The 23846-nt window shown below is 50.7% G+C and overlaps 1 protein-coding gene and 1 long non-coding RNA gene across 3 annotated transcripts in view; one reads left to right on the top strand and one right to left on the bottom strand.

Annotated features, from left to right (window-relative positions):
• Positions 1 to 253: 253 nt before the first annotated feature.
• Positions 254 to 1814, bottom strand: LOC128845176 (uncharacterized). Its single transcript, XR_008446627.1, has 2 exons — positions 1134 to 1814; positions 254 to 589 (listed from the first exon to the last, which is right to left on the bottom strand). It is a non-coding gene; the product is annotated as an uncharacterized LOC128845176 (long non-coding RNA).
• A 72-nt stretch (positions 1815 to 1886) lies between these two features.
• The window catches only part of SLX9 (SLX9 ribosome biogenesis factor), a 106540-nt gene continuing 84580 nt past the window's right edge, over positions 1887 to 23846 (top strand). The window contains exons 1-2 of one of the 2 annotated variants that reach the window (XM_054043546.1): positions 1887 to 2068; positions 15629 to 15737. In XM_054043546.1, the coding sequence (XP_053899521.1) occupies positions 1940 to 2068; positions 15629 to 15737 (238 nt within the window). In that variant the 5' untranslated portion in view covers positions 1887 to 1939. The remainder of the gene's footprint in view (positions 2069 to 15628; positions 15738 to 23846) is intronic. The other variant, XM_054043545.1, reaches the window with a different exon arrangement.

Genomic DNA, 23846 nt, shown 5'->3' with positions numbered 1-23846 from the left:
TGGGCTGGGTATTTATGCCTTTTGTCAGTTCCGTAAAGTGGTTTATTACACCCTGGACCACGTGCTTAGATTGCAGTACAACAAATCCTTACAGCCTTCTGGCTAAGTGTCCACTCTTCTTTGTCAACAGCTGAAACAAAATGCCCCCCTCTTCTCAAGGCGAAGGGAGATAACTTGCACTAACATTAATGGGGGAAAGTGTTTTCGGTGAGAGTCATAAGATGCACTGAAGGACATAAATCCACACCGTGTAGAGGTCAAAGAATAGAGGTTTATTACACACAGCAGTGGCGGAGTGACACTGTCAATTCATTGATTACAATGAAATATATGGATTTACCATGGGCGGGGGAAAGTGACGGGGTAGGCAGTTCCACACCCCGGGATAGGTTTTGCAGCAAGACAAGATAGCACAGTAGCCAAAGGTTAAAAAGGTTACATAATGTCTCCGCCCAAGGTCTCAAGTTAGCAAGTTAACATTTAATAAATACTTTGATAAATTGTTATTAGTATAAAATATATATGTTGAATTCTGATTTGGGGTCCATAGGAACGGAGCAACTCCTTTGATTGTCCAACAGGTACATTCCTAGGGGTTAAAGCAAAGAAACAGTGAAAGGATATGGTAGTACAGATTGTCTCCTTTATGCCTTAAGGCAGGGCATTGGTCCCTGGGAAGGGAGGTGGAAGGATGCCATATCATTATACTGACATGTGCCAATTTTCATAAACTCAAGGTTGGATCTGTGGGAAGACTGTTTTCCCTTCAGGAGAAACACAATAGGAACAGGGATCCTTTGTTCAATTTGAAACATTGGACGAAACATAATTATTCAGTTATTGCTTTAACATCTGGCATTTCTACTGACCAAGCATATCTTAGCAAAGGCAATGTTGTCTTGTTTATTCTGCTTTCTCTTAGCTAATCACTGTTAGCTAGGCCTCTGGTCTCTTAACCAAACCCTGGATTTCGGGTCTGAAAAAGAGCTGGCACAATCCATATACCAGGTTGTTATATAAAATGCACATGGATTTTAACCCTTCATGCACTGAAAATGCAAAATGGACCCCGCTATAAAACTGGAGAGAAAAACAGATATTCCCCAAGAGGCTCGTTCCATCACATCTCTTACCATTTGTGCTGCATAGTCCATATTTATCTAGGAAACAACAAGCTGCCGAGTAAATTCCCAGGGTGGGGGAGTGGGGGCGCCACACTAAGAACAAATGTGTTTTGATTTGACATCTGTATGTGTTTCTGCTTTCCCCATTCCCTGGAGAGTAGAAAGAGCACAGAACTATGTTTCTAAAACAAGAAATGTAGCTTTTTCTCTGTCAGCAGTAAGTGTGTTTTGTCTAATTCTGTAAAGTTATTTCCCATTACTCTCAGCAGCACCAGGTCAGACTATATACCTGGAATTGGTTTAATTGCTGTGGGGTTACTGGCTCAGGGCCCCAGGGATCACCTCTTTAGGCTTAGGAAGGGTTTTTTCTCTTGGGGCAGGGGATATAGGCAGGAATTATTTTGTGGGAAAGGGGTTGAATTTTCTCCACCCCGGCAATCTTTGCCAGCAACCAGCTCCTCGCAGCAGCCTGCCCTGGCACCACTCCGGAGAGCGGCTACAACCCGCAGCAACCAGTTACTGGCTTGTTGCCTGGCACCATTAGGCTTCAGAGTTAACAGCGGCTCCAGCCCGGGCGCGGCCCCCAACTGCCCAAAGCTGGAAGGGGGCAGCACCCAGTGTCTCAGGCCGGGCCGCTCGGGTCCGGGACCGGGACTGGCTCCAGCGCACCGCTCCATGCCCGCGGAAGCCCGGGCCCCGCCCCATGTCCCATCTGGCACGCCCCGGCCCTTGGGGGAGGGGGAACGCGCTGTGCGGCGCCGCGTTCCGGGGCGGGCCATAGCCGCCGCACACACGCCGAGCCCGGCAGCCCGGCCATGGTGGGGAAAGCGAAGCGTCCGCGGCTGCACCAGGCGGCCCCGAGGCCGAGGGGCCCGCGGAACCCGGAGCCGGGGAGCCAGGATGGGGCGGGCGGGACCAGCGGTTGGAGGGCGGAGCCCGGAAAGGTAAAAGGGGTGCACCGGGCGATACCATCTCGTGTGCGGGGAGGGAGGGTAGAGCCTGGCGGGCGGTACCACCCGGCGTGCGGGGAGGGAAGAGGTTCTAGTGCGTGGCCGTGCCATGTGCTCTGCCCGGGGGGGCGGGCTGCGCCAGCAGAGGAGGGTTAGGGAGGGGTGAGCTGTACCATGGCAGTAGAGGGGCGGGCTGCACCATGCCAGCAGAGGGGGGTGCTGGGGGGCGGGCTGCACCATGCCCGTGGAGGGAGGGGTGCTGGCCAAGCCAGCAAAGGGGGGTGCCAGCAGGAGTCGGGGAGAGGTGGGCTGTGCCATGCCAGTGGGGGGGGGTGTTGGGGTGGGCTGCCCGATGCCAGCAGAGGGGGTTGGGGAAAGGCGGGCCGTACCATGCCAGCGGAGGGGGGGGTGTTGGGGTGGGCTGCCCAATGGCAGCGGGGGTTGGAGAAAGGCGGGCCGTACCATGCTAGTGGGGGGGGTGTTGGGGTGGGCTGCCCGATGCCAGCAGAGGGGGTTGGGGAAAGGCGGGCCGTACCATGCCAGCAGAGGGGGGGGTGTTGGGGTGGGCTGCCCAATGGCAGCGGGGGTTGGGGAAAGGCGGGCCGCACCATGCCAGCAGAGGGGTGCTATGTGGGGCGCTATGTGGGGCGGCTGAGGGGTGGGGTCTGGTGGGCATGTGCAGCGCTGGTGTAGCTGTAGCGCTGGTGTAGGGCATGTCCGTGCTCCTGGCCCCCCGCTGGGTCTCTGGCGCATGCAGCCCTTGCCGACAGCCCGTGTGAGCTGTGGGGCCTGGCAGTGCCCATGCTGACAGCAAGGAGCAGCCTTTGTTACCCAGCGCTCTGCAGCGGGAGACCCAGGTGTAGGCCGCTGGGCCTGGCCTCACATCCTGCCACCACATGGGAGCCCCCTACACTGTCTCTCAGCTCGTGTCCTTCGGCCGTCAGTTGTCTCGCCTGTTCGTGTCCTGTCCTCCTTGCTGGAGCCTCCTCCGCTTTGGCCGTCTCGTCTCCCTCCCAAAGGCTGCCGCTAGGCCCAGATCCATGACCTGTGTGTGATCACCTCTCTCCTCCACGTCCCGCCTCCTTCAAGTCAGGCTCAAACGCCTGGTCTTCCCCTGCAACATTCAGCCATGCCCTTCCTCACAAGTCCAACTTCTGGTCTTCCCATAATGCTGGCCTTGATCCCCTCATTTTCCTGCAGGGACCTCTGCTTTCTCCCATCCTTGTCCATCAGAACTTGCAAAGCTGCCCCATCCTCATTAAAATCTCTCCTTGCAACTTGCCTTTGCCCTCATCCCTACACATGGTTCCTGTTGGCACCAGTTACATTGGTGGCCACCAGAGACTCCAGTCTTCCATTCTGTGGCCAACACTCTGCTCCTTGCTTATGTGTCTCTTTACCTGCCCACTGTGGTTTAAATGCTGGGTTGTGAGCTCTCAGGAAAACTGTTGTCACGTTCTGGGAGAAGCAGGAAAGACAATCCATGGTGATTGGGTGACACTGGGAGGTCTATAGTGACTGTTTGCTTTATAGTTGATCGCTGACCTGAGGCAATATTGGAGAGTCTGGGAAAAGGGTGTAAAAGCTTTTGATTTAAGGCATTATGTAAGGTATTAATCTCAGCCTTGTTCAGAGCAGTAACAAAAAGTACTCCGTTCAAGTATCTGTAGTGACATTGAGCATTTAGTGTATTTGGCACTTTAAAGATTAAAAGTTGTTTACAAACATTTTGGAACATCCCCATGAGATACTCTAGAAAAAGAACAGGAGTACTTGTGGCACCTTAGAGACTAACAAATTTATTAGAGCATAAGCTTTCGTGGTCTACTGCCCACTTCTTCGGATGCTTTTATTCCTATCTCCGTGAACAAGCAAATGAGACAGCAAGGCATGGGGCACGGGGCACTTGCAGGCTTAAACTAGTGGAAATGGTGGATTCTCTGTAACTTGAAGTCTTTAAACCATGATTTGAGGACTTCAGTAACTCAGCATGAGGTTAGGGGTCTCTTACAGGAATGGGAGGGTGAGTTCTGTGGCCTGCAATGTGCAGCAGGTCAGACTAGATGATCACGATGGTCCCTACTGGCCTTTAAGTCTATGAGTCTATAAGCAACTCGCCTGAGAACAGACAGACTTGCCATAGAGGTTCTTCGGCAATTCATACAGGAAAGTATCTTCAAGTTAAAACAGTGTCAGGTGTAGGACACCACCCTGGCTTTCTGTGTATTAGCTTTTTGTCCCTTAAAGTTTCCTCACCGTTGCTACCACTGGCTCAGCTCCACCAGCGGCCGTGAGAATGGGAATGCTAGTGCAAACAGGCTGCTGGCTCTGTAAGCACCACGTTGCCTAGGCTTGTGGTTAAAAAGGGGAGTGCCTGTCTACCTGATGAAGTGGGTTTTAGCCCATGAAAGCTTATGCCCATACAAAGTTGTTAGTCTCTAAGGTGCCATAAGGACTCCTCATTGTTTTGTCTACAGTAGTGCATCTACTGTCCTTGCACTAGTGGAGCTGAAATGGTGGGGAACTTCGGGAAAAGAAGGCTATTGTAGGCACAAGCATTGTGAACACGTCACGTTCCAGAGCAAATGGGCGAACTTTAAGCCACTCACTGGAAATCTGTTTGAGGCACATGCGGGTATTGTCTCAACGAACGGAAAAGCAGATGAGATTGGATCTGTTTTTCAAACCCTGTGTTTAAATACTCCTGAATGGCAGAGACCTATGCATGGCTTATCTTTTTTGTGTATTTTTGCAAACTGATTTCTTGCACTTCTTGTTGATTATGTTTGAAGGCTCACAGTAAGGCTTGTCTTCACTACAGCTGCTGGCCGATTTAAGCTACGCAATTTGAGTTAGGTTAGCAGCGTAATTCAAGTCGATGTAGCTTAGATCTACTTACTGCAGGGTCCATGCTACGGTATGTCGACGGGAGATGCTCTCCTGCCAAAATTGCTTCCGACTCTCATTGAGGTAGAGTACAGAAATCGATGGGAGAGTGCTCTCCCGTTGATTGAGCGTGTCTTCACTAGACCTGCATCGATTGCAGCAATGCCGATTTAGCTCCATAGTGAAGACAAGCCCTTCGAGTAAGAGTCTGTAAATCTGAGATCTGGAACAGAGAGACTAGCTGAGATGTTACATAAATCTTATCTGCTTACAAGTCCATCTGGCCTGCATTGCTGGTTTTGTGAACGATGTCAGAGATGTTGACTGTGGTGTATTGGTAGATGGAAGGGAGTGAGAAGCTACCGGGTTCCTGCCCCACGGAAGGTGCTGTGAATTGCCTTCTGTTCATTAGTATTCTTAAGAGCATTTCTGTAGAAGACACTGGAGCACAACCAAAAAGACTTCTCACCAGCAGGGCTTTGCAGATGAACAGTGGGCAAGATCAAATGCCCATGACTTTTGTCCTATCTAAAGTAAGCAGAATTGAAATTCCTCTTGCCCCAAGGTAAAACAGATGAGCTAGTAAGGAAAATAGCGCTAGCAGGATGTTGGTTTTAGCGATGGAAGAACCTTGAAAATGTCATTTGAACTTCAGACCTATTAAACCAAACTTCAGACTCATTCATAAGAACGGCCATACTGGGTCAGACCAAAGGTCCAGCCAGCCCAGTATCCTGTCTTCTGACAATGGCCAATGCCAGGTTCCAGAGGGAATGAACAGAACAGGGAATCAAGTGATCCATCCCCTGTTGCCCATGCTCAGTTTCAAACCCCTTGCACAGGTGGTTGCTAATGGAGTGTTCTGCATGGCCAGGTGCCCAGCCTGAGACAGCTGGGCCCAGGTTTTCAGCAGTGTTGAGCACTCACCTGATCTCCTTAGAATAGGAGTTCCCAAACTTTTTGCAGGCACAACTCCGTTTTAATGAATTATTTCCGCCTGGGACCCCAGACAGCATGGAGGATGCCATTTTGAAGAGCAAAACGGTGGTCTCCACACAGCATGACCTTGCATGCACCGGTATGTGAGGTCACACCACACGGAGGACGCCATTTTGCTGTTCAGAAGGCATTCTCTGCACCCTATGACTTCACGCGTATGGTGTATGTGAGCTTATGCTGTGCAGAGGATGCCATTTTGTAGAGGAAAATAGCATCCTCCATGAATAGTGACCTCACACACATTGTACATGTGAGGTCACTCTCTGCAGAGCAAAATGGCGTCTTGTGCACAGTAGGGATCGCCGTCCCCCTGAAAGGGGTTGTGACCTACTGTTTGGGAACCACCGCATTAGAAGTTGTGGTTGCTTAGCACCTCTGGCAACCTGGAAGTGCCACTGGCTGTCTCTGTGGACTTTCTGTTTGTTTCCCTCTATAAAATGGGGACATTACTTACCCACTGGGCTGTTTGATTTCTGTGCCCTGCTTTGAATGTAGAAAGGCTACACAAATGCCCAGTATGCTGAAAAATTAGGGGTGCCCAATCACTGAGGCACCTGAAGTTAATGGTCACTTGTGGATTTTGGCTTTAAATTTCCCAGTCATTTCCCCTGCTAGGAATGTTGTGCAGATAATTCATTATTGTTTGTGAGGCTTGGGTGGGTGATACAGCAGTCAGCACTATCGAGTTCATGAGGAAATGAATAATTCTGTATTTGGTCCAGGGTTTGGTTGGTGTGCAGTGAGTGAAGTAGGGACCACACATTGAGAGATGAGGATAAAAACAAATTCTGAACAGCTGCCTCTTATCCTGCGAGTCCGTCCACCCAGTGCACTGAATGAGGCAGGGGTCCTCTGGAAAAGCTAGAATTTGATCATGTAATTAAAGATTGTATCACAATGCACATGCCCAGGGGGACTAAATTAAAGATTGCACTGTCAGCCTTAATTTTAGCTTTCCTAACTTTTGAGTGCTTGGCTTTGCAGCTTAAACAACAGTCTTTGAATGGTTGTATTTGTGTGTCGCTAGACTCTAGCCAACAGAAAATGGATTGTTCCAAGCAATGCAGGCAATGTTCATGCATCAGTAACATGAAAGGGCCTAAGAAGGAATGTCGCATGTACAGTAAGAGGTTGAATTTTAGTGTTCTCCTCTCTTTATTTGGCTCTTAGTACCATATCCTGGTGTAGCTGAGTATGAAATCTGCCTTGGTCTCTCCCTCTTTGTTATTCACACAACAACTCATGTGCAGTGATCCTGACAGTGTGTGTTTAATGTGTGTGGGGGGAGAAGTTCATCTGTCATCTTTCACCCTCTGCCATCTCCTCTTCCCCCACACCTTGTTGCCTGCATGAGTCACAGGACTATTTTCTCACTGAAGGAGTATAATTTGCCGTGCAGGTGCAGTTAATGTTTTGGGGCCTGCTAAGCCAAATCTGAGTAATCTCTTCTTCAGATTTCTTAACTATGCTAATATTAAAAAAAAAAACAAGGTGCAAAATTCTACATTTCTATGACTGTTCCGTGTGTAGTACTGTAACATCACCGTATCCCAGGGGTGGACAAACTTTTTGGCCCAAAGGCCACATCAGGGAATAGAAATTGTATGGTGGGCCATGGATGCTCACAAAATTGGGGTTGGGGTGCTGGCGGGGGTTCAGGCTCTGGGGTGGGGCTGGGATGAGGAGTTTGGGGTGTAGGAGGGTGCTCCGGGCTGGGACAGAGGGGTTCGGAGGGCGGGAGGGGGATCAGGGCTGGGGCAGAGGTGCAAGAAGGGGTTCAGGTTCCGGCTGGGGGTGTGGGCTCTGGGGTGGGGTTGGGGAGGAGAGGTTTGGGGTGCAGGAGGGTGCTCTGGGCTGGGATTGAGGGGGTTGGAGAGCGGGAGGGGGATCGGGCCGGGGGATTGGGGCATGGGGAGAGGCTCAGGGTGCGTGCAGCCAGGTGGCTCTGCGTGTTGCCGCGTCCGCAGGCACTGCCCCCCGCAGCTCCTATTGGAGCGCCGGAGGAGGCCATTGGAGTGTGTAGGAGCCAGAGCGGGGCCATGCCGCGGCTTCTGGGAGCCGTGTGGAGTAGCCCCGGCCCAGGGCCCAGGCCGGAGCGCCAGAGCAGGGCCGAGCCACATGGTGCAGCCCCTGACCTAGCACCCTGGCTGGAGCACTGGGGCAGGGCCGAGCCGCGTGGTGCGGCCCCCGACCCCGCTCCCCAGTGGGAGCTCGCAGGCCAGCTTAAAACAGCTCGCGAGCTGGAGTTTGCCCATCCAGCTGTATCCCCTTGTTTAACTGAGGACATGTACCCTGCAGAAAAATCAGAAGTCTGAATAAGGGAACTATGCTGCATGAAGTCCCCTCGTTTTCTTTTCACCCCCACGTTTACTGAATGAGATCTAGAACATTGCTGGAAGAATGCTATGGAAACAAAAGCAACAATGAAAATGTGGCTTTCAGAGGCCACATTTTCAAGCTTTTCCTTACAATCATGAGGGCTAGAAACTTAACTTCTTTTTACAGACGAGATTCTCAAAATCACATGACTCCAGTAGCTGGGGCTTTAAATGTTATGAGACTTATAGTACTGAAGAGTTGGGAACGGCGCAGGTCTCTGCAGCGAAATAGCTATCCTTCTCTGATTTGTTCTGTGCGCTCGTTTCTAGATGTTGTCTTTTTTGACAACACATCATTAAGTAGGAACTTGCACTTCCTTCATTGTATTGAGGTAGTGTCTGTTTTTAAATGTCTGTGACATAGCCCAGGGTGTAGTCTGGACTGTTGAATTGCTGTGTCCCTTTAATTCTCCAGCCCAGGGTGTCTTTTACACTGCTCTGCTAGTGAAAAGCCACCTGCATGTAAAGTCATTTCCAGCCAAGTTACATGAATGCTCTTCCAGCTACTCATGAACTACATATAGGGTGATGCCTGCAAATTCTTGGTCCCAGCCTTGCACCCAAGAAATGTACATCTTGCACTGTCCAGCACACTATTGAAAAATGCAAGCTCATTAATAGCCTGTCATTTCATCAAAAGAAATGGTTATGCACCAGCCTTTGGGGAATCTCTACTCACGTTAACAAACACTTCAACCAAAACGCACTGGTTTAGATAAAACAAGTGTATTAACTAAAGGAAGATAGATTCTAAGTGATAAGACATAAAGGTCAGAATTGGTTAGAAAAGAAATAAAAGATAAACACGCAAGTTGTTTCCTAAGCTTTACCAAGGTGAATTTTTCTAAAAGCAAAATAGTTTGTCTCACTCAAATGCTTTTAGCAGTCTGTATGGCTGGAAAAACCTCTAGGCTGGACCATTCCCCCCAGTTCCAAAAGCTGCCTTTGTCTTCTAAGCCATCTTGCTGCCATGAGTAGAGGTGCGGGAAGAGAGGTGGTCAAGGGGCCTTTTTTCCCCCTTCTATATCCTGACCTGTTTTTCCTGGAAAAGTCCTTGCTGGGTCATGGGATCAGGCAGTTCCGTGCCATCCGTGAGCTGCCTCCTGTTCTTCAGGTGGATTGTACATTTCTAGTTTACAATTTCCCTGCTGGTAAATCTCCCATTAAACAGGTAATGGCCTTTTAGCACCTAGCTGGCAAGCCAGTGTGCTTTTGTCTTTGAGAAAATGGTCTGAGGGCGTTATCCAAAACTACAGTATATTTCAGTAACAATCATAAGTAAAATCTCATAGCTCCACATATAGTGTTGATACACACACTTTAACAGGACCGTGACATTCAGTAGATGATGCATTTTCAAATGATATCTCACAAGGCAGACATGGTACACAATATATCAGAACCATATAAAAGTGGTGAACATGGAATGCAGGGTGTTGCATAGAGTTTGGGGTGTCCCAATGTCTTGAATGCGTGTGTGACCCAGAGGCACGTTGGTGGTTCACTGCTTTGTGTCAGCAACTCTTGCCAGGCCTGACAAACTGATTACACCCAACACATGGCTGTTATGATACCAAATGAAATCCAGTGACACGTTAGTCAGTAATACTGTGGAGTGTATGTATTAACACTACATGAAGAATTATGGATACTCACTGACTTTGAAGTCTAACAAAACAAAAGGAGAAACAGGTTTTCTTTTAAATGAGGGAAGATTATTTTCTCCCTGTCTATAAAGTAAATTGAGCACAGTGATGTCAGAGACAATGGGCAGTTCATACTGGAGGGACAAATTAATAAGAGGATGTAAAATCAGCAGGTGTTCATCCTGAGTCTGGTGACAAAGACAATACACTTTGGGGAATGTAAGGAGAAGCAAAAAGACATGGTGGTGATCCGTTCCTGAGGGGACAAAGAGGCCAGCGCTCTCTGTATCTTTGAAGGGGGATCCCCTACCATGTTGGGGTGGGGCAACGTTAAAAGGTTGCTTTAGGTAAGAAATGCCTTTAGTCAAGGATGGTAGCTGAAGTTAAATTTTAGTCACACAGGGTGTACTCCTGTTTTATTTGCAACCATTTCTGTCTCTATTATTCTTGTTTAGTATTGCTTAAATTTCAGCTCTTGGGTAATAAACTTCTCTTTGTTAGAACCTAAGTATATCTCAGTGCTGTTATATTAAGCCAAGTGTGAATCCCTTGTTCAAGCAAGTGAGCTGGTGTGTGCACTGTTTCTGTGAGGGCCCAGTGATGGGTTGGGTGTTGCAAGGAGACGCTTGTGGAGAGCTCAGGCACTGAAGTGCGCCAAGGGAAGGCAAAGATAGGCCTGGTGGAATCCCAAGGAATCGGTGGTGCTGGCCAGCAAACTGGAATGGCAGGGATCTGTTACCAGGGTTAAGAAGTAGCCGATCCCTTTCACACTGAGACATAATAGGGGGACTTGCACTTCTGGTCACTCAGAGCTTGGAATCCTATTTAAAAATGAAAAGTCTGTTTTAAATAAGGTGGTTATAAAACCAGGTTGCTGCATCAGACTAGAAGAGAAGAGGGAAAAGGCCAGACACCTTGTCACAACATATAACCAAGGAATTTAGGAAAGGCTCAATGGAAGGACAAGCTGAATTTTTTTTTTCCTGCACGTCTATAGGAAAAAACAAACCAGGGCCCATTGTCTCATAAGAACAACCATACTGGGTCAAACCAAAGGTCCATCTAGCCCAGTATCCTGTCTTCCGACAGTGGCCAATGCCAGGTGCTTCAGAGGGGATGAACAGAACAGGCAATCATCAAATGATCCAGCCTCTGTCGCCCATTCCCAGCTTCTGGCAAACAGAGGCTAGGGACACTTCAGAGCATGGTTTTGCGTCCCTGCCTATCCTGACTAATAGCCATGGATGGACCTAGCCTCCATGAACTTATCCAGTTCTTTTTTTTTTTTTTTTTTTTTTTTGAACTCTTTTATAGTTTTGGCCTTCACAATATCCTCTGGCAAAGAGTTCCATAGGCTGACTGTGCGCTGTGTGAAGAAATACTTCCTTTTGTTTGTTTTAAACCTGCTGCCTGTTAATTTCATTTGGTGACCCCTAATTCTTGTGTTATGAGAGAGTAAATAGCACTTTCTCCACACCAGTCTTGATTTTATAGATTTCTAGCATGTCCTTCCTTAATCGTCCCTTTTCCAAAAAGAAAAGTCCCAGTCTTATTAATCTCTCCTCATATCTGTTCCTTACTCCTAATCATTTTTGTTGCCCTTTTCTGAACCTTTTCCAATTCTAATACATCTTTTTTGAGGTGGGGCGACCAGATCTGCACACAGTATTCAAGATGTCGGTGTACCATGGATTTATATAGAGGCAATATGATATTTTCTGACTTATTATCTATCCCTTTCTTAATGATTCCCAACATTCTGTTCTCTGTTTTGACTGACGCTGCACATTGAGTGGGTGTTTTCAGAGAACTATCCAAGATCTTTCTTGAGTGGTAACAGTTAATTCAGACCTCACCATTTGATATGTATAGCTGGGATTATGTTTTCCAATGTGCATTACTTTGAATTTCATCTGCCATTTTGTTGGCCCGTCACCCTACATTGCTCTACTTGCTCTTAATAATCTCCTAGTGAGCTCTTGTTTCCTCTTTTCCTTGGCAAAGAGCTCATTTGGAATAGCAGTGAACAGAAAGTAGCAGTGGTAAGAAAGGGACAGTCCAGTGGTGAAAGTACATTTTCTGTCCTTTGTAACTCCCACCACCCCACTTCCTGTGGTTGGGTGAGCCCGCTCTGTGGCCTGCAGGGGTGGCCCTAGCTGTTTTGCCAGCCAGGGTGGAAAACGTTTTCGTTCTCACCCCCCCAGACAAACAAACAATGGCTAGCCAATCAGGAGCGGAGGAGGAAAAGGGCTGAGCAGCACAGCAGTTCAGTGCCCCCTTCTGGAGGGCACCTAGGACGACCGTGCTGCTTGTCTGCCCTAGAACCAGCCCTGATGGCCTGTCCTTCAGTAATGCTGGAGGAGTTCAGTGTTGCTTCTCAGCTTGGTGGGTTATGCAGTAGTTATAGGTGGATGCCAGGACTGAGAAGGTTGGAGACTGCTCTTTTAGTCCTGCAGTACTGTGCCCACACTAGGGGGTGTATTGGTGTAACTGTTATGGTAAGAAATGATACTCTTAACCACCGACAGTCATAAGACAAAAGAATCTTCTGACTGGACACCACAAAGTGGATGAAACCACGCTCTTGATCATTACATAGAATGCTTCAAAAAAAAAAAAGACTGAAATCCTTAACAAACTTCATATCTACCACAGTCTCTCCACTGTCAAGAGGACAGCCATGCAGTCCCTGAAATCCAACCACCAGATAGTGATCAAACCAGCAGACAAAGGGGGCACCATTGTAATCCTCAACCATGATGGCGACATTAACAAGACCAACTGACAACTCTCTGACACCACTTATTATAAAGAACTCAAAGAAGATCCCACACCACAATTTACCCAGGAATTTAAGGCTATCATCAAATCCTTCCCCCCCAAAAAAATCCAAGAGAAACTCTCTAAACTCATCCCCCATGAATGCACCCCAGGAACCTTCTACATGCTTCCTAAGATATACAGACAAAGGAATCCAGGCAGACCCATCATATCTGGCCATGTCTCTCTTACTGAAGGAATATTGGGATTCATAGAAACCATCCTCAAACCCCTCACCACACAAAGGGCCAGCGTCCTCCAGGACACAACTGAGTTCCTGCACAAACTCTGCAGCATTAACAACCTCCCTCAGAACACCATCCTTGCCACTGTGGATGTCACCTCCCTATACACCAACATCCCTCACAATGACAGCATAGCTGTCTGCCATAAATATTTATGAGACAATCAACAAACCTCAGATCTCCACCGCAAACACATTGCCAAGATCATCCATTTCTTCCTCACCCATCACCGTTTTACATTCAACGGTGAACACTTTGTCCAAACCATGAGAAGAGCCATGGGTACTGGGATGGCTTCCCAATATGCCAGCCTCTTCACGGGTCACCTTGAAGAATTTCTGGACAAATGCATCACGAAACCAATGATAACCTGAGATACATCAACAGTATTTTCATCCTCTGGACAGATGACCTAAATGCCCTGATAGATTTCCTCCTCAGCTTCAACATCTACCATTAAGCTCCCTCTGGAACAGTCCCACACGATCACCAACTTCCTGGACCCCACGATAGCTGCAACAATGGAACTCTACAGAAAACTGTATACAAGAAACCCTTGGATCACCACAACTTCATAGATCCCATAACCACCCCAAACACACCAACCAATCTTCCATCTACAGCCAGGCACTCAGTTGCCACAGAATATACTCTGAGGAGAAAGTCTGGGATACACATCTTAAAAAACTACAGCGACGACTCCTAACCAAAACAGTCATGCCTGTACCAAAACTATGTGTAAACCAGGGGTTAGCTCTACAAAAGTTAGGTGTCTAACGATGCAGAGAGGTGCCTAGTGGGGTTTTCAAAAGCATCTAATTGGGTTCAGTGCCTAACTCTCATTGGCTCAGAAGTCAGGTGCCTAACCTGCTCAGTTCTTCTGCAAACGCCACTAGGCACCTCTGCAGTTTTGCCTTTGTGATCTGGCGCCAGGCCTTAGGAAGGAGCTGCTTGCTGTACTTCCTCTGGCAGGCATGGTGGGATGATTGTGGGTAATGATAGCATTATGGGTTTTTTCAGTGTGACTAAGATGTGGCTTGGTTTTGTCTATGGGTGATCGTGAAACTCCCTATGGAAATGCTGTGCTCAAACCTTGAAGTGCTGAAAATCTAGCGGGGAAGCCTGCTCTTAAGAGACTTGCAGCCCTGTTTCCAGACTGAAGGGGCTTGGCTAACCAAACGAGACCACACCACTGGTGGCTTCTTGTGTCTATCCTTAAATGTGCTTAGAAGAGACTGTGACACTCTGTACCCTAAAGCAAGACCCTGGCACCTCCAAATTCACCATAGTGTTATAATTAGAATGTGTTTTGTACAAAATATGCTTTGTAAGAGATCATTCTAAAAGTCTTGATCTGTTGAACATTAATATCCTGTTGGATTGTATATGCTATAATTATATCTGAAGTTGTGAATATTGACTATGTACCAGTATTTAAAATATGTTTGCTCTTGAGGTGACACCCAGAAGGTAGTTTACATCCAGTCTAGACAACACATTATGAATGGACTAATCAGGCTGATTGCCCATTAAGTAACACAGTAGGCCTTAGAGGAAGTTTATTTCCACCCGGTGGATAATGGCTGCTATGACTTATCGAAGCATGCAAGGGCATGTGACCAGATCATGTGACACTGGACTCCATCTTGTGCCTGTAGTTTTCCACAAACTGCTGTGGGCTTTGTTTGGGACAATGAAGTTCCCGCCACATGGGAGAAGCTATAAAAGGAGGAAGTGACATAATCTCCCCCCAGAACTTAACACCTGGAACAAAGACTGGACTGGGGAGGTGGTTCCAGGCAGGAAAGGAGGAATCCCAGCCTGTATATGGAAGATTGGTGAACTGTTTGTACCACCAGGGTGAGACGTTGCTTGATTCAAATCTTGTCTAGTGTATAGAATTTAGATTGCGGTTTTGTTTTATTTCTTGGGTAATCTGCTTTGATCTGTACACTATTACTTATAATCACTTAACATCTATCTGTAGTTAATAAATCTGTTTTATATTTTACCTAAAAACAGTGTGGTTTGAGTGAAGTGCATGAAGAAAACCTTAGCTCAGTTAATAAAAACCTGTGCATATCCTCTCCACATTGAGGGAGGGGCGGACTGGATAATAAACTTAACTGGCCAAGTTTTTGACTAGGACAGGACGGTCCAGCTCTGGGGTTCCTAGGCTGGGGAGCTGGGGGGAGCTGGCTGGAGCCTCTCTCTTGTTGATCCATGAGTGGCTGGTGAAAGCTGGGTCTGTCCCTGCCTGTGAATGCTTGTGTGAGTGCAGGACCTTGAGGGCTTTGCAGCTTGTCACCTTCTCACAGTGTGAGAGGGAGTGCAGGCTGGTGAGACAGAGGGCTCAGCAGTACCCCAGTTCCAGGTTGCACCCCAGGAATGCCTGTCACAGAGACCCATACATATTTGTAGAAAAAAAACAATGAGCTGGAAACCAGTAGTTTGGCTGTGTTCTCTGAGGCATGGTGCACACTTACATACCATGAACCAATGGGCTACTAGGCCTGAACTTTGCAATTATTTTATTCCTCTTAATATTAAAGTGCGTATTTAATTTTGTCTTTGGCTCAGGACTGGGCTTTTTTGTCCTCTGATGTCTTTGCTGGGATGAAGATTGATCCCAAAACTCTGGTGAAGAAGTTGGATTTGGACTCCCGAAGCGTTGTCTCAGCCCAGACAGGTAAGGGGTGCTCTGTAGGGAGCGATAACTGCTAGAGTGAGCACCTCTCTTCTGTGAGAGAGGGGGGTGCTTGTACCTACTGCGGGTTTGGCTGGATTTCAGTCACCTGGTTTTGATCTCAGGTCTGAGGTTCTGCACCCACTGGGATCTTGTATCATGCACATAGCTAGGTGTATAGCTATGTTCATGTTGAATCAGGTGACCACCAGAAGCAAACACGAAGAAGTCAGTTCTGTTATTCCTTTGCACCTCTGAGCCCAGGTGAAATCTGGTGGTGGCCTGAAGGAAGAGCAGGTGTGCAATTACAGAATATAAACGTGTTCTGAGCTGAGCAGTTGGCTACTGTTTGAATCCGCACTGTCTTAGGTTGTAGAAAGACTCCTACGAGTAACCTCACTTACCCTAGTTGTGTTTGGATGTGTGCGTTCAGCATCTGGCCTTGCAGTGCCTGTGAACAATTAATACAAGGAGAATGAAACCACCTGCTAAATTCTGACCCAGGTATGACCTTGGGTCCCAGGAGAGGGTTTTAAAACTGGGTTCCAAGTGAGGGTTGGAGGTGGCAGTTAAGCGTTTGCCTTGCTATTCATTGAGCCTTCCCTGCCCTTCTTTGGGTCTGTCATAAAACAAACCGTGAGAAGAAAGCTTGTGGCAGGGAGGGAGGGAGAAGAGTGAGGATTGGGAGGGAGCACTATGGACCCTCATCTGTTCTGTCTCCACAGGACAGAGAGACGTTTCCCTAAACTGCCAAGAGGCAGGTCAAGCTGATTCCACTCTCACGTCCCTAAGCAGAAAGCGAGTGCAATGCTAATCTCTGTCCTGGGGCGGGAGACTATGGGTCAATGTACTCTACACCGATTCCCATAAGCATTTTCTTGTCCAAGTTTCTTTTCTTCCTGCAAATGAACAGTGGTAACAAATCGCATACAGTGTCTTTGCTTTCCTTCACCATTACAGCCAGCCTGAGTCCTCTTGCATCAAACGGGCTATAAACAAAACCTGCCAGTAGTCTAGGCAGGATAATGCTTGGTGGTGAATTGGAGCAGCCAGAGTGCACGCATTGATTGGGTTGGTACTGTGGAGTGAGGGAGCAGCAAGGTTGGATAGGGACACGTTAGCCCACGAAGGCAGCTTTCTGTACAGGTGCTTTGTTCCATGACTGACGTATACACACACACAAATAAATATGTGTCAGGGGGCTGCGGGGGGGGATACAGAACCTACCCTTTCATTTGAGTAAACCATAGTCTGTCACAGGCTGGCAGTCTGCAGTCTTAGTCTCGCATTGCAGACCACAGCTGTACGCTGGTTTATAAATAGACCTGTGCTGCTGGTCTCCGTGGAGTGCTGATGATGCAGATGTGCAGTGCCTGGCAATATTTAACCCTCTCCTGAGATTCTAAAGGCTGTTTTCTTCCAGACAGCGACTTGCTGACCCCCCACCTTCTGTTCAGTCTCTTCCTTTTGATTGATGCTTTTGGGGCCGCAGGCTGTGGCTGACTGGAGACCAGTGGGGCAGAAAGGAGGTGCTTTTTCTTCCCTCCCCAGGCTGCTGTGCCCCTTCCTCTTGTGTTGCTCTGGAGCCCACGGGGGTTGGCTTGCTTTGGAAATCAGTTCACATTGTTTGTGTGAATTCAGTGAACTGTGGCTGGGTCTCACCTACAGCAGCTGACCGCCCCAGAGGTAGAAGAGAAGGGCCAGCAGTACTAGAGGTATGTGCTTCGTCCTCAGGGATCTCTGGGCTCAGGGGAGAGCGTCCCCCTTGGGGAGTTCAGCCTGACTTCTCCTGTGGTCTTGGCTCTGTGGATGGGCTGAACAGGAATTCTCCGACACACGCGGTTATTTTAAGGCTCAGTAGAAAAGCCCCAATGTGTTTCTCTCCCACCCACTTTCCCAGCCCTGAGAAGGTCGGGTTCACAGACTCTGCCGGTGAACACGGGAGCCAGGCAAAGCCCCACTGGCTGCTTGGGGTGCTTCCGGGGCTGGAAGGGGCCTTGCCACCGGCAAGGGTCAGAAATGGCCCCACTGCTGGGAAGAGGTGGATTTGAGCTCCAGTCGCTGTGGCTCCGGTGCACTCCGTGGCCAGGCTCTGTCTAGGCTGCCAAAACCCACCACGGCAGCGTCTCTGAGCCAGGCCTATAGGCTCGCTGCGGTGCTAGCCATAGCAGTGTGGGCGATCATGCTCGGGGGCCGGGGGTTACAGAACCTGTGCTCCGGCCAAGGGGGAACAGCCACACTGCTATGTCTAACGCTGCAGCACGAGCCCCAGGCTGCAGACCCGGGCTCCGGGACTGGGTGCTGCTCGTGTGGGTTCTTAGGTGGCAGTGTAGACACAGGCCCAGTGGCCAGGGAGTGAGGAGGCCCTATCTCTGCAGCTCCTGGCTAGTCGGGAGTATGGAATTGCTCTTATTGCGTCCAAACTGGTCAGAGGCAGGGAGCCCAACAGCTGCTGCCCTGGGGGGCTGAGTGGGAGGGACAAAGGGCTCTGGGGTTCCCCTTCCTATTTCTCTGTGTAGAATGAGACTGGCTGCCGCAGTCTCTGCTTCCCACCAGTAGTCTAGCTGACCCATCTCCCAGGTGTCCTGGGTCTCCTCTTCTTCTCCCTCCTCTCCCGGTGTCCTGAGTCCCGCCGTCTGGCTCCCCACATTCCCTTGATCTGCCCCCACTTTGATTCCCCCCTCCATCTGGACTCCCCCCATTCCCAGCAGCCAGTCTCCACTGCTGGGGTGGGGCCCAGCGACCAGACCAGACTCTCTCCCTTCCGTGTCTGCACCAGGAAGTTTTTGACCCCCACTGCTCCTGAGTGCAGCCGGTGGTGGGGCAGGAACAGGTTGTCGGCTCCCTGGGCAGGGACTGTCTTTGTACAACACCTGGCCCAGTGGGGCCTTTGGTGATGCCTGGGGTTCCTGGGCATTAGGATCATAATCTTCCCCAGACGTCCTCCCCCGGGTGGCCAGCTGCAGAGGTGCTCTGCCCGTGGCTTTGGGTTGGGGGTGCTCTTGTTTAGCACCTGCTCAGTATCAATGGCTTCTTCCCTTTCACCCCTTCCCAGGGGACGGCAGCGGGGCTGGCTTGTGTTAGGTGGGGAGCAGGGGGAAGAGCGGCATTGCTGACTCGAAGTTGGCAGGGGGATGTCGCCCCTCCATCGCTAGGCCCATGCGCCCCACCTTCCTGCTCTGTTTCCTGGCTGCTGTCCCATGGCTTCATGCCAGTAGCAACAGCAGTGTAGGAGAACATGAAGACTTGCCCCCGCCCCTCTTCCCCCCCCCCCTCCCCCCTCACTCTTCTCTCTGGAAGGGATAGCAAGGTGCTAGCACGGCCCTGACCCCCCGCTATTGCAAGGGGGAGGGGTGTGTGTGTGTGTGTGTTTCTAACGCGCGCGCACACACACACACACACATTGGAAGCAGCACCACTTCCCCCCACCCCACCCCCCAAACTCCAAGGGACTTAATTTTCACCACTGCCTTGCCCTAATTGACCATTTGGCCAGCGATGGCGGTCCTGCCAGCTGTGATTGTTCTGCCCGCCGAGGGGGGGGAGGAGGGTGGCAGCCATAGCGATTCTCGCGTTGTCTGGGGAGCCTCGCCCAGGTCTCTCTCAATGCACAGCCGCAGCACCAGCGCTGGGAGGTGTCTGCGGCGGGAACACAGGCGCATTGGGGGCTGAAAGGAGGCTCCACGGGAGCACGCTAGGCCTTGGTCTGTACTACAGAGTTAGGGCGAGGTAAGGCACCTAACTCCAGCCTTGCCCTACTACACCCACCTAATAACTCCGCCTCCATGAGAGCCCGAGGGCTAATGTGTAGGAATGTATGGCTCCCAAACTGTCAGCCCATGGTCACGGCATACTGTTTCCATGGCTACAAGGCAGGAGTGGCCTTCAATCCAGCGTTTGTGTTTGGGAAACTTATTTGGCTAATTGGATTGTTTCCTCGCAGCTGGTGTTCACGCGCTCAAGAGATGGGTTCGTTATCTTATGTGCATGCATACTGCCTGGCTTTTCTATGCGCAAAATTTATACCAATAAAAAGCGTTCTAAGCAGGGAAGTGTAAAAAATAAAAGCCCCAGGAAAAGTTCCTGGAGGTAAAGGGGCTTTTCGGCTACCACAGACCTGGTGTTCTGTTTCCTTTCCTCCGTCGTCACCACACTAATGGTGGTGTCGTTAGGGCAATGCAGTGTCTGTGTGGACACTGGGGGTTACTTACATGGGCTGTGGGCTGTCATTCCTATCACCCCAGGGCAGATGGGGGGGCTCCCGGCTGCCCCCGGGGCTCCTCGCTCAGAGCCTGGCTGCACAGGGGAACCTGGTAGCCAACCAGACTCTGGGTGTGGAGCTCCCCACTGGGAACCTAGGTGACTGCCATGCCCCAAGCAGGGAGCTGGGATACTCAGTGCAGCCAGCTCCTGGTGGGGAGCCGATAGCTGTGTGTGTGTGTGTGGGGGGGGGGGGGGGTAGCTATGTTCCCAGCGGGGAGCTGGCGGGGGGAGGGGGAGTAGCTGTGTTCCCAGCGGGGAGCCAGTAGTCAGCAGGGCGGGGGGGGGGGTAAGCTATGTTGCTGGTGGGGAGCTGCACACGGAGCTGAGAGCCTGGGATCCCCACACTGCCCCTTTTCAGTCAGTGGACATGTTCCTGTTGATTACTGGCATGCTGCCTTTTTTCATTATTATTTATTCATTGATTTTTGCTGGCCCCCTTGGATGCAACGTCCCTCCGCAGTGCGTCCCTCTTACCCTGAGCACTGGCGGGTTTGCCTCAAGCCAGTGAGCAGTGTGCTGTGTGGCACTGGCCAAGGCCTTGCAGCGTTAAGCAAGGGATGGATGCGAATGTGTCCAGTCGGCAATAGGAATAGCTTCACCAGAACTCTTCAAGATCCCTGCAAAGAGCCGAGAAGAAAATGAAAATTAGTGTATAAAGACAAAGAAACGTACATCGTTTTGGTGTGTGTCAAAAAGGAAAGTGTGTGTTTTCATGTGTGGAGCTCTGCTGGTCGTCCATGCCTCACCCGGCCGTGTGCCCATTCGTTCCAGAGCTCCCTGCTTTTGATGTGCTCTAGACCCTGGAGCTGGTTCGCCGTCACTGGTGCGTCTGGACTGTCACACGCTGGTAGAGAACAGCAGCCAGCGTGGGAGCCTCTACTAGCTAGTTAAGCTTTTGAGTCACTCACCCTTGGAATGAGGACTTTCTGCTGGTCCAGTTGAGTTTAGACACTGCCGTTGTGTAAGTCAGATGCCTTACTGTAGTCTAATCCAGGCCAAGCCATGTTCTGCTACTGCGAGGGAGTAACTCAGCCGGTCGAGCCCCTGCAGCGTGGGAATTCGCTATTTCTGACAGAGGGTGAGGAGTTTTGCTCTGGCGTTCTTTATTGTTCGCATTTGCTTCTTGAAACTGAGATGTCAAGTGTTGATCTGACAGCCCCTCACCCTGTAACCCCTTTTGCCAAGTGTAGATGATGAAGCAGCTGTGGAATGCTATGAACATCTGGACGACCCTGAGAAACTCCCCTCTCCCTCTGCCTTCACCTCCGACTCGCTGGGCATGGGAGTGGCCACAAGAAATGGTGCTGGGAAGGAGCAGAAAGTCCGACTGGTTAGGTTGAGAATCGCATGTGAAGCATTTAGGTTTGATTTCCTGACTGATAGCCTTAGAGCAGGGCTGGGCAAAGTTTTTGGCCTGAGGGCCACATCTGGGTATGGAAATTGTATGGCAGGCCACGAATGCTCATGAAATTGGGAGTTGGAAGGCAGGAGGGCTCTGGCTGGGTGTGCAGGCTCTGGGGTGGGGTTCAGGATGAGGGGTTGGGGGAGCAGAAGGGTGCTCTGGACTGGGACCGAGGGGTTCGGAGGGTGGGAGGGCGGGTAGGGGGTGGGGCATGGGAGAGGATCGGGGAGCAGGCTCCGAGGACGCTTACCTCAGGCAGCTCCCAGAAACAGCGGCATGTTCCCCATCCGGCTCCTATGCGGAGGCGAGGCCAGGTGGCTCTGCGCACTGCCCTGTCCACAGGCACCACCCCTGCAGCTCCCATTTGCTGTGGTGCCTGGCCAATGGGCACTGTGGGGGTGGCGCTTGGGGTGGGGGCAGTGTGTGGTGCCCCCTGGCTGCCCCTACGCAGAAGAGCCGTAGGGGGGATGAGCCGCTGCTTCTGGGAGCTGTGCAGAGTGGGGCAAGCCCCAGACCCCGCTCTCCGTCTGGAGCCCCAGTGCAGGGCAAGCCCCAGACCCTGCTTCCTGGCGGAAGCTCGAGGGCCGGATTAAAATGTCTGGAGGGCTGGATGTGGCTCCCGGGCCGTGGTTTGCCCACCTCTGCCTTAGAGGAACAGCTCCTCTTCCCTTCTCTCGCTGTGACCGACGGGCTAACCCTACAGGCAGCTTTGTGCTCATTCTGCTGTGTCTGACACTGAGGGCAGCACTGTTCCCTCAAGGCCCTTTGGCTCTCTCACGCTGCTCAGCCAGGCTGATCCCGTCTCTTTGCCGTCGGCTGCATTTGTGCCTCTTGTATTGTTCCCCCTTTCTGCGGTCACCTGGCACGTTGTCTGAAATGCCCAGCACCGCCCCCCTGACCAGGCATCTTAGGGTGACGCATTCTGACAGAGACCATAGGCCTCTTGCATTCCTTGAACACGGTGAACGAAATTTGGTATTTGGGGTGGGGAAACTGCCACTGAATAATGTTAAGTGCTGGGCTCTAGCGGCCCCCCTCGTTCCGACATGGAGAAGGCTGCCTGCCCTCCAAGGGGGAGTACAGAAGAGATTTGACCACTTCTTTATAGCCAGCTGTGTGCTGAGGGGGAGACTGTCAAAGGCCCAAGAGCGGGTAGGTGCCCCGCTGCCCAGCACGTTTCATTGTCACGCTCCCGTTCGCTGCGAGGGGCTTTCCAGAGGTGGGAGCTGGGAGCAGTCCTCCTTGTTTATCTCCAAGTCACAGGCTAAATTCTCCTGGGCCGTCATTCTAGGCAGGCATCTCTGAACTCGTGGTACTACTTGCATCTCAAGAACCCGGCTCTACCACCATGGGGAAATGGTGTTTTCTCATTACTGCCCGAGTCACCTCTGCCACCCCCGGCAGGTTGCCTTCAGAGTCCCAGGAAGGATGTTTATTGGGCCACTGGGAAGGAAGCTGACCTCTAGCAATGATTCTGCATCACAAACAAAGGCCCCTTTAGCTTTCCCATCCCGTGCCTTAGGGTTGCCGTCCGGGCAGCTTTCTGAACTGTGCTCAGCTGTTTCTACCCTACCCTACCAGTCTGGCTTTTAGGTTCCTGGTCTACATAAAGGCCAGATGGTCGTGATGTTTAATGTCTTCATTTAGTTGAAGTGACTCTCCTGCATATGGCTCAAAGTAGAAGATATCTGCCCAGCTGGCAATTGGCGCTCCAGAGAGAGTCGGCTGTTTCTCCAACCCAAATCCACAGAGACAGACTTTCCCTGGAGAGTCCGAGTCGATGGCGTGGTTTGCACCTGGGCAGTGCACAGACCGCCGTGGCCTCTGCCTTGCCGTCCCTGCTCTGTCACATCTCAGCTCCTGTAGGTACTGCTGTAATGCAGACAGTGGGCCCCACTGTGCTAGGTGCTGTACCCAGACAAAGCAGAAACAACCCCTGCCCCAATGAGCATGCAGTGAAAAACACCCCCAGCAGGGGGATGACTGCTGGCAGAGCTGGGGCAGGGAGCGCACGCCAGGGGACCAGGGCCATGCTCTTCCCTAGGCGAGTAAGCACACAATTGGTGGGGAGCAGCTTGTATCGTACGAGAGGTATAAAAAGGGCTAGGTGGGTGGCTGCTCCTCCCTGCCTGGGGGCGTCTAGTATTGATGTGGGGGAGCAGACGGTCTGTGGGCGTGAGTTGGTCTTTGCCTAAGGAAGGGTGGAGGGCGGTGAGGCTGCAATGCTGCCTTAAGCCACTGGGGGGAGTTTAGGTTCAAGCCAAGGCCCAGCAATAGGCAGGCTGGCAGCTCAGCTGGGAAAACGCTTGTCCTCTGCACTCAGCTGAACTCATCAGCACTGCTCATCTCGCTGTTCGCCAGGCGGGGCCAACAACAGGCTCTGGGTCGGGCAGGGCATTTCTCGACTCTGCAGCTCCCTAGACGTGGATCCCAGCTCCCAATTTCAT

The sequence above is a fragment of the Malaclemys terrapin genome, chromosome 11, assembly GCF_027887155.1.
Source record: "Malaclemys terrapin pileata isolate rMalTer1 chromosome 11, rMalTer1.hap1, whole genome shotgun sequence".
Classification (NCBI taxonomy): Eukaryota; Metazoa; Chordata; order Testudines; family Emydidae; genus Malaclemys; species Malaclemys terrapin.
Note: the sequence above shows the minus strand (reverse complement) of the source record. Positions and strands in the feature narration are given on the sequence as shown.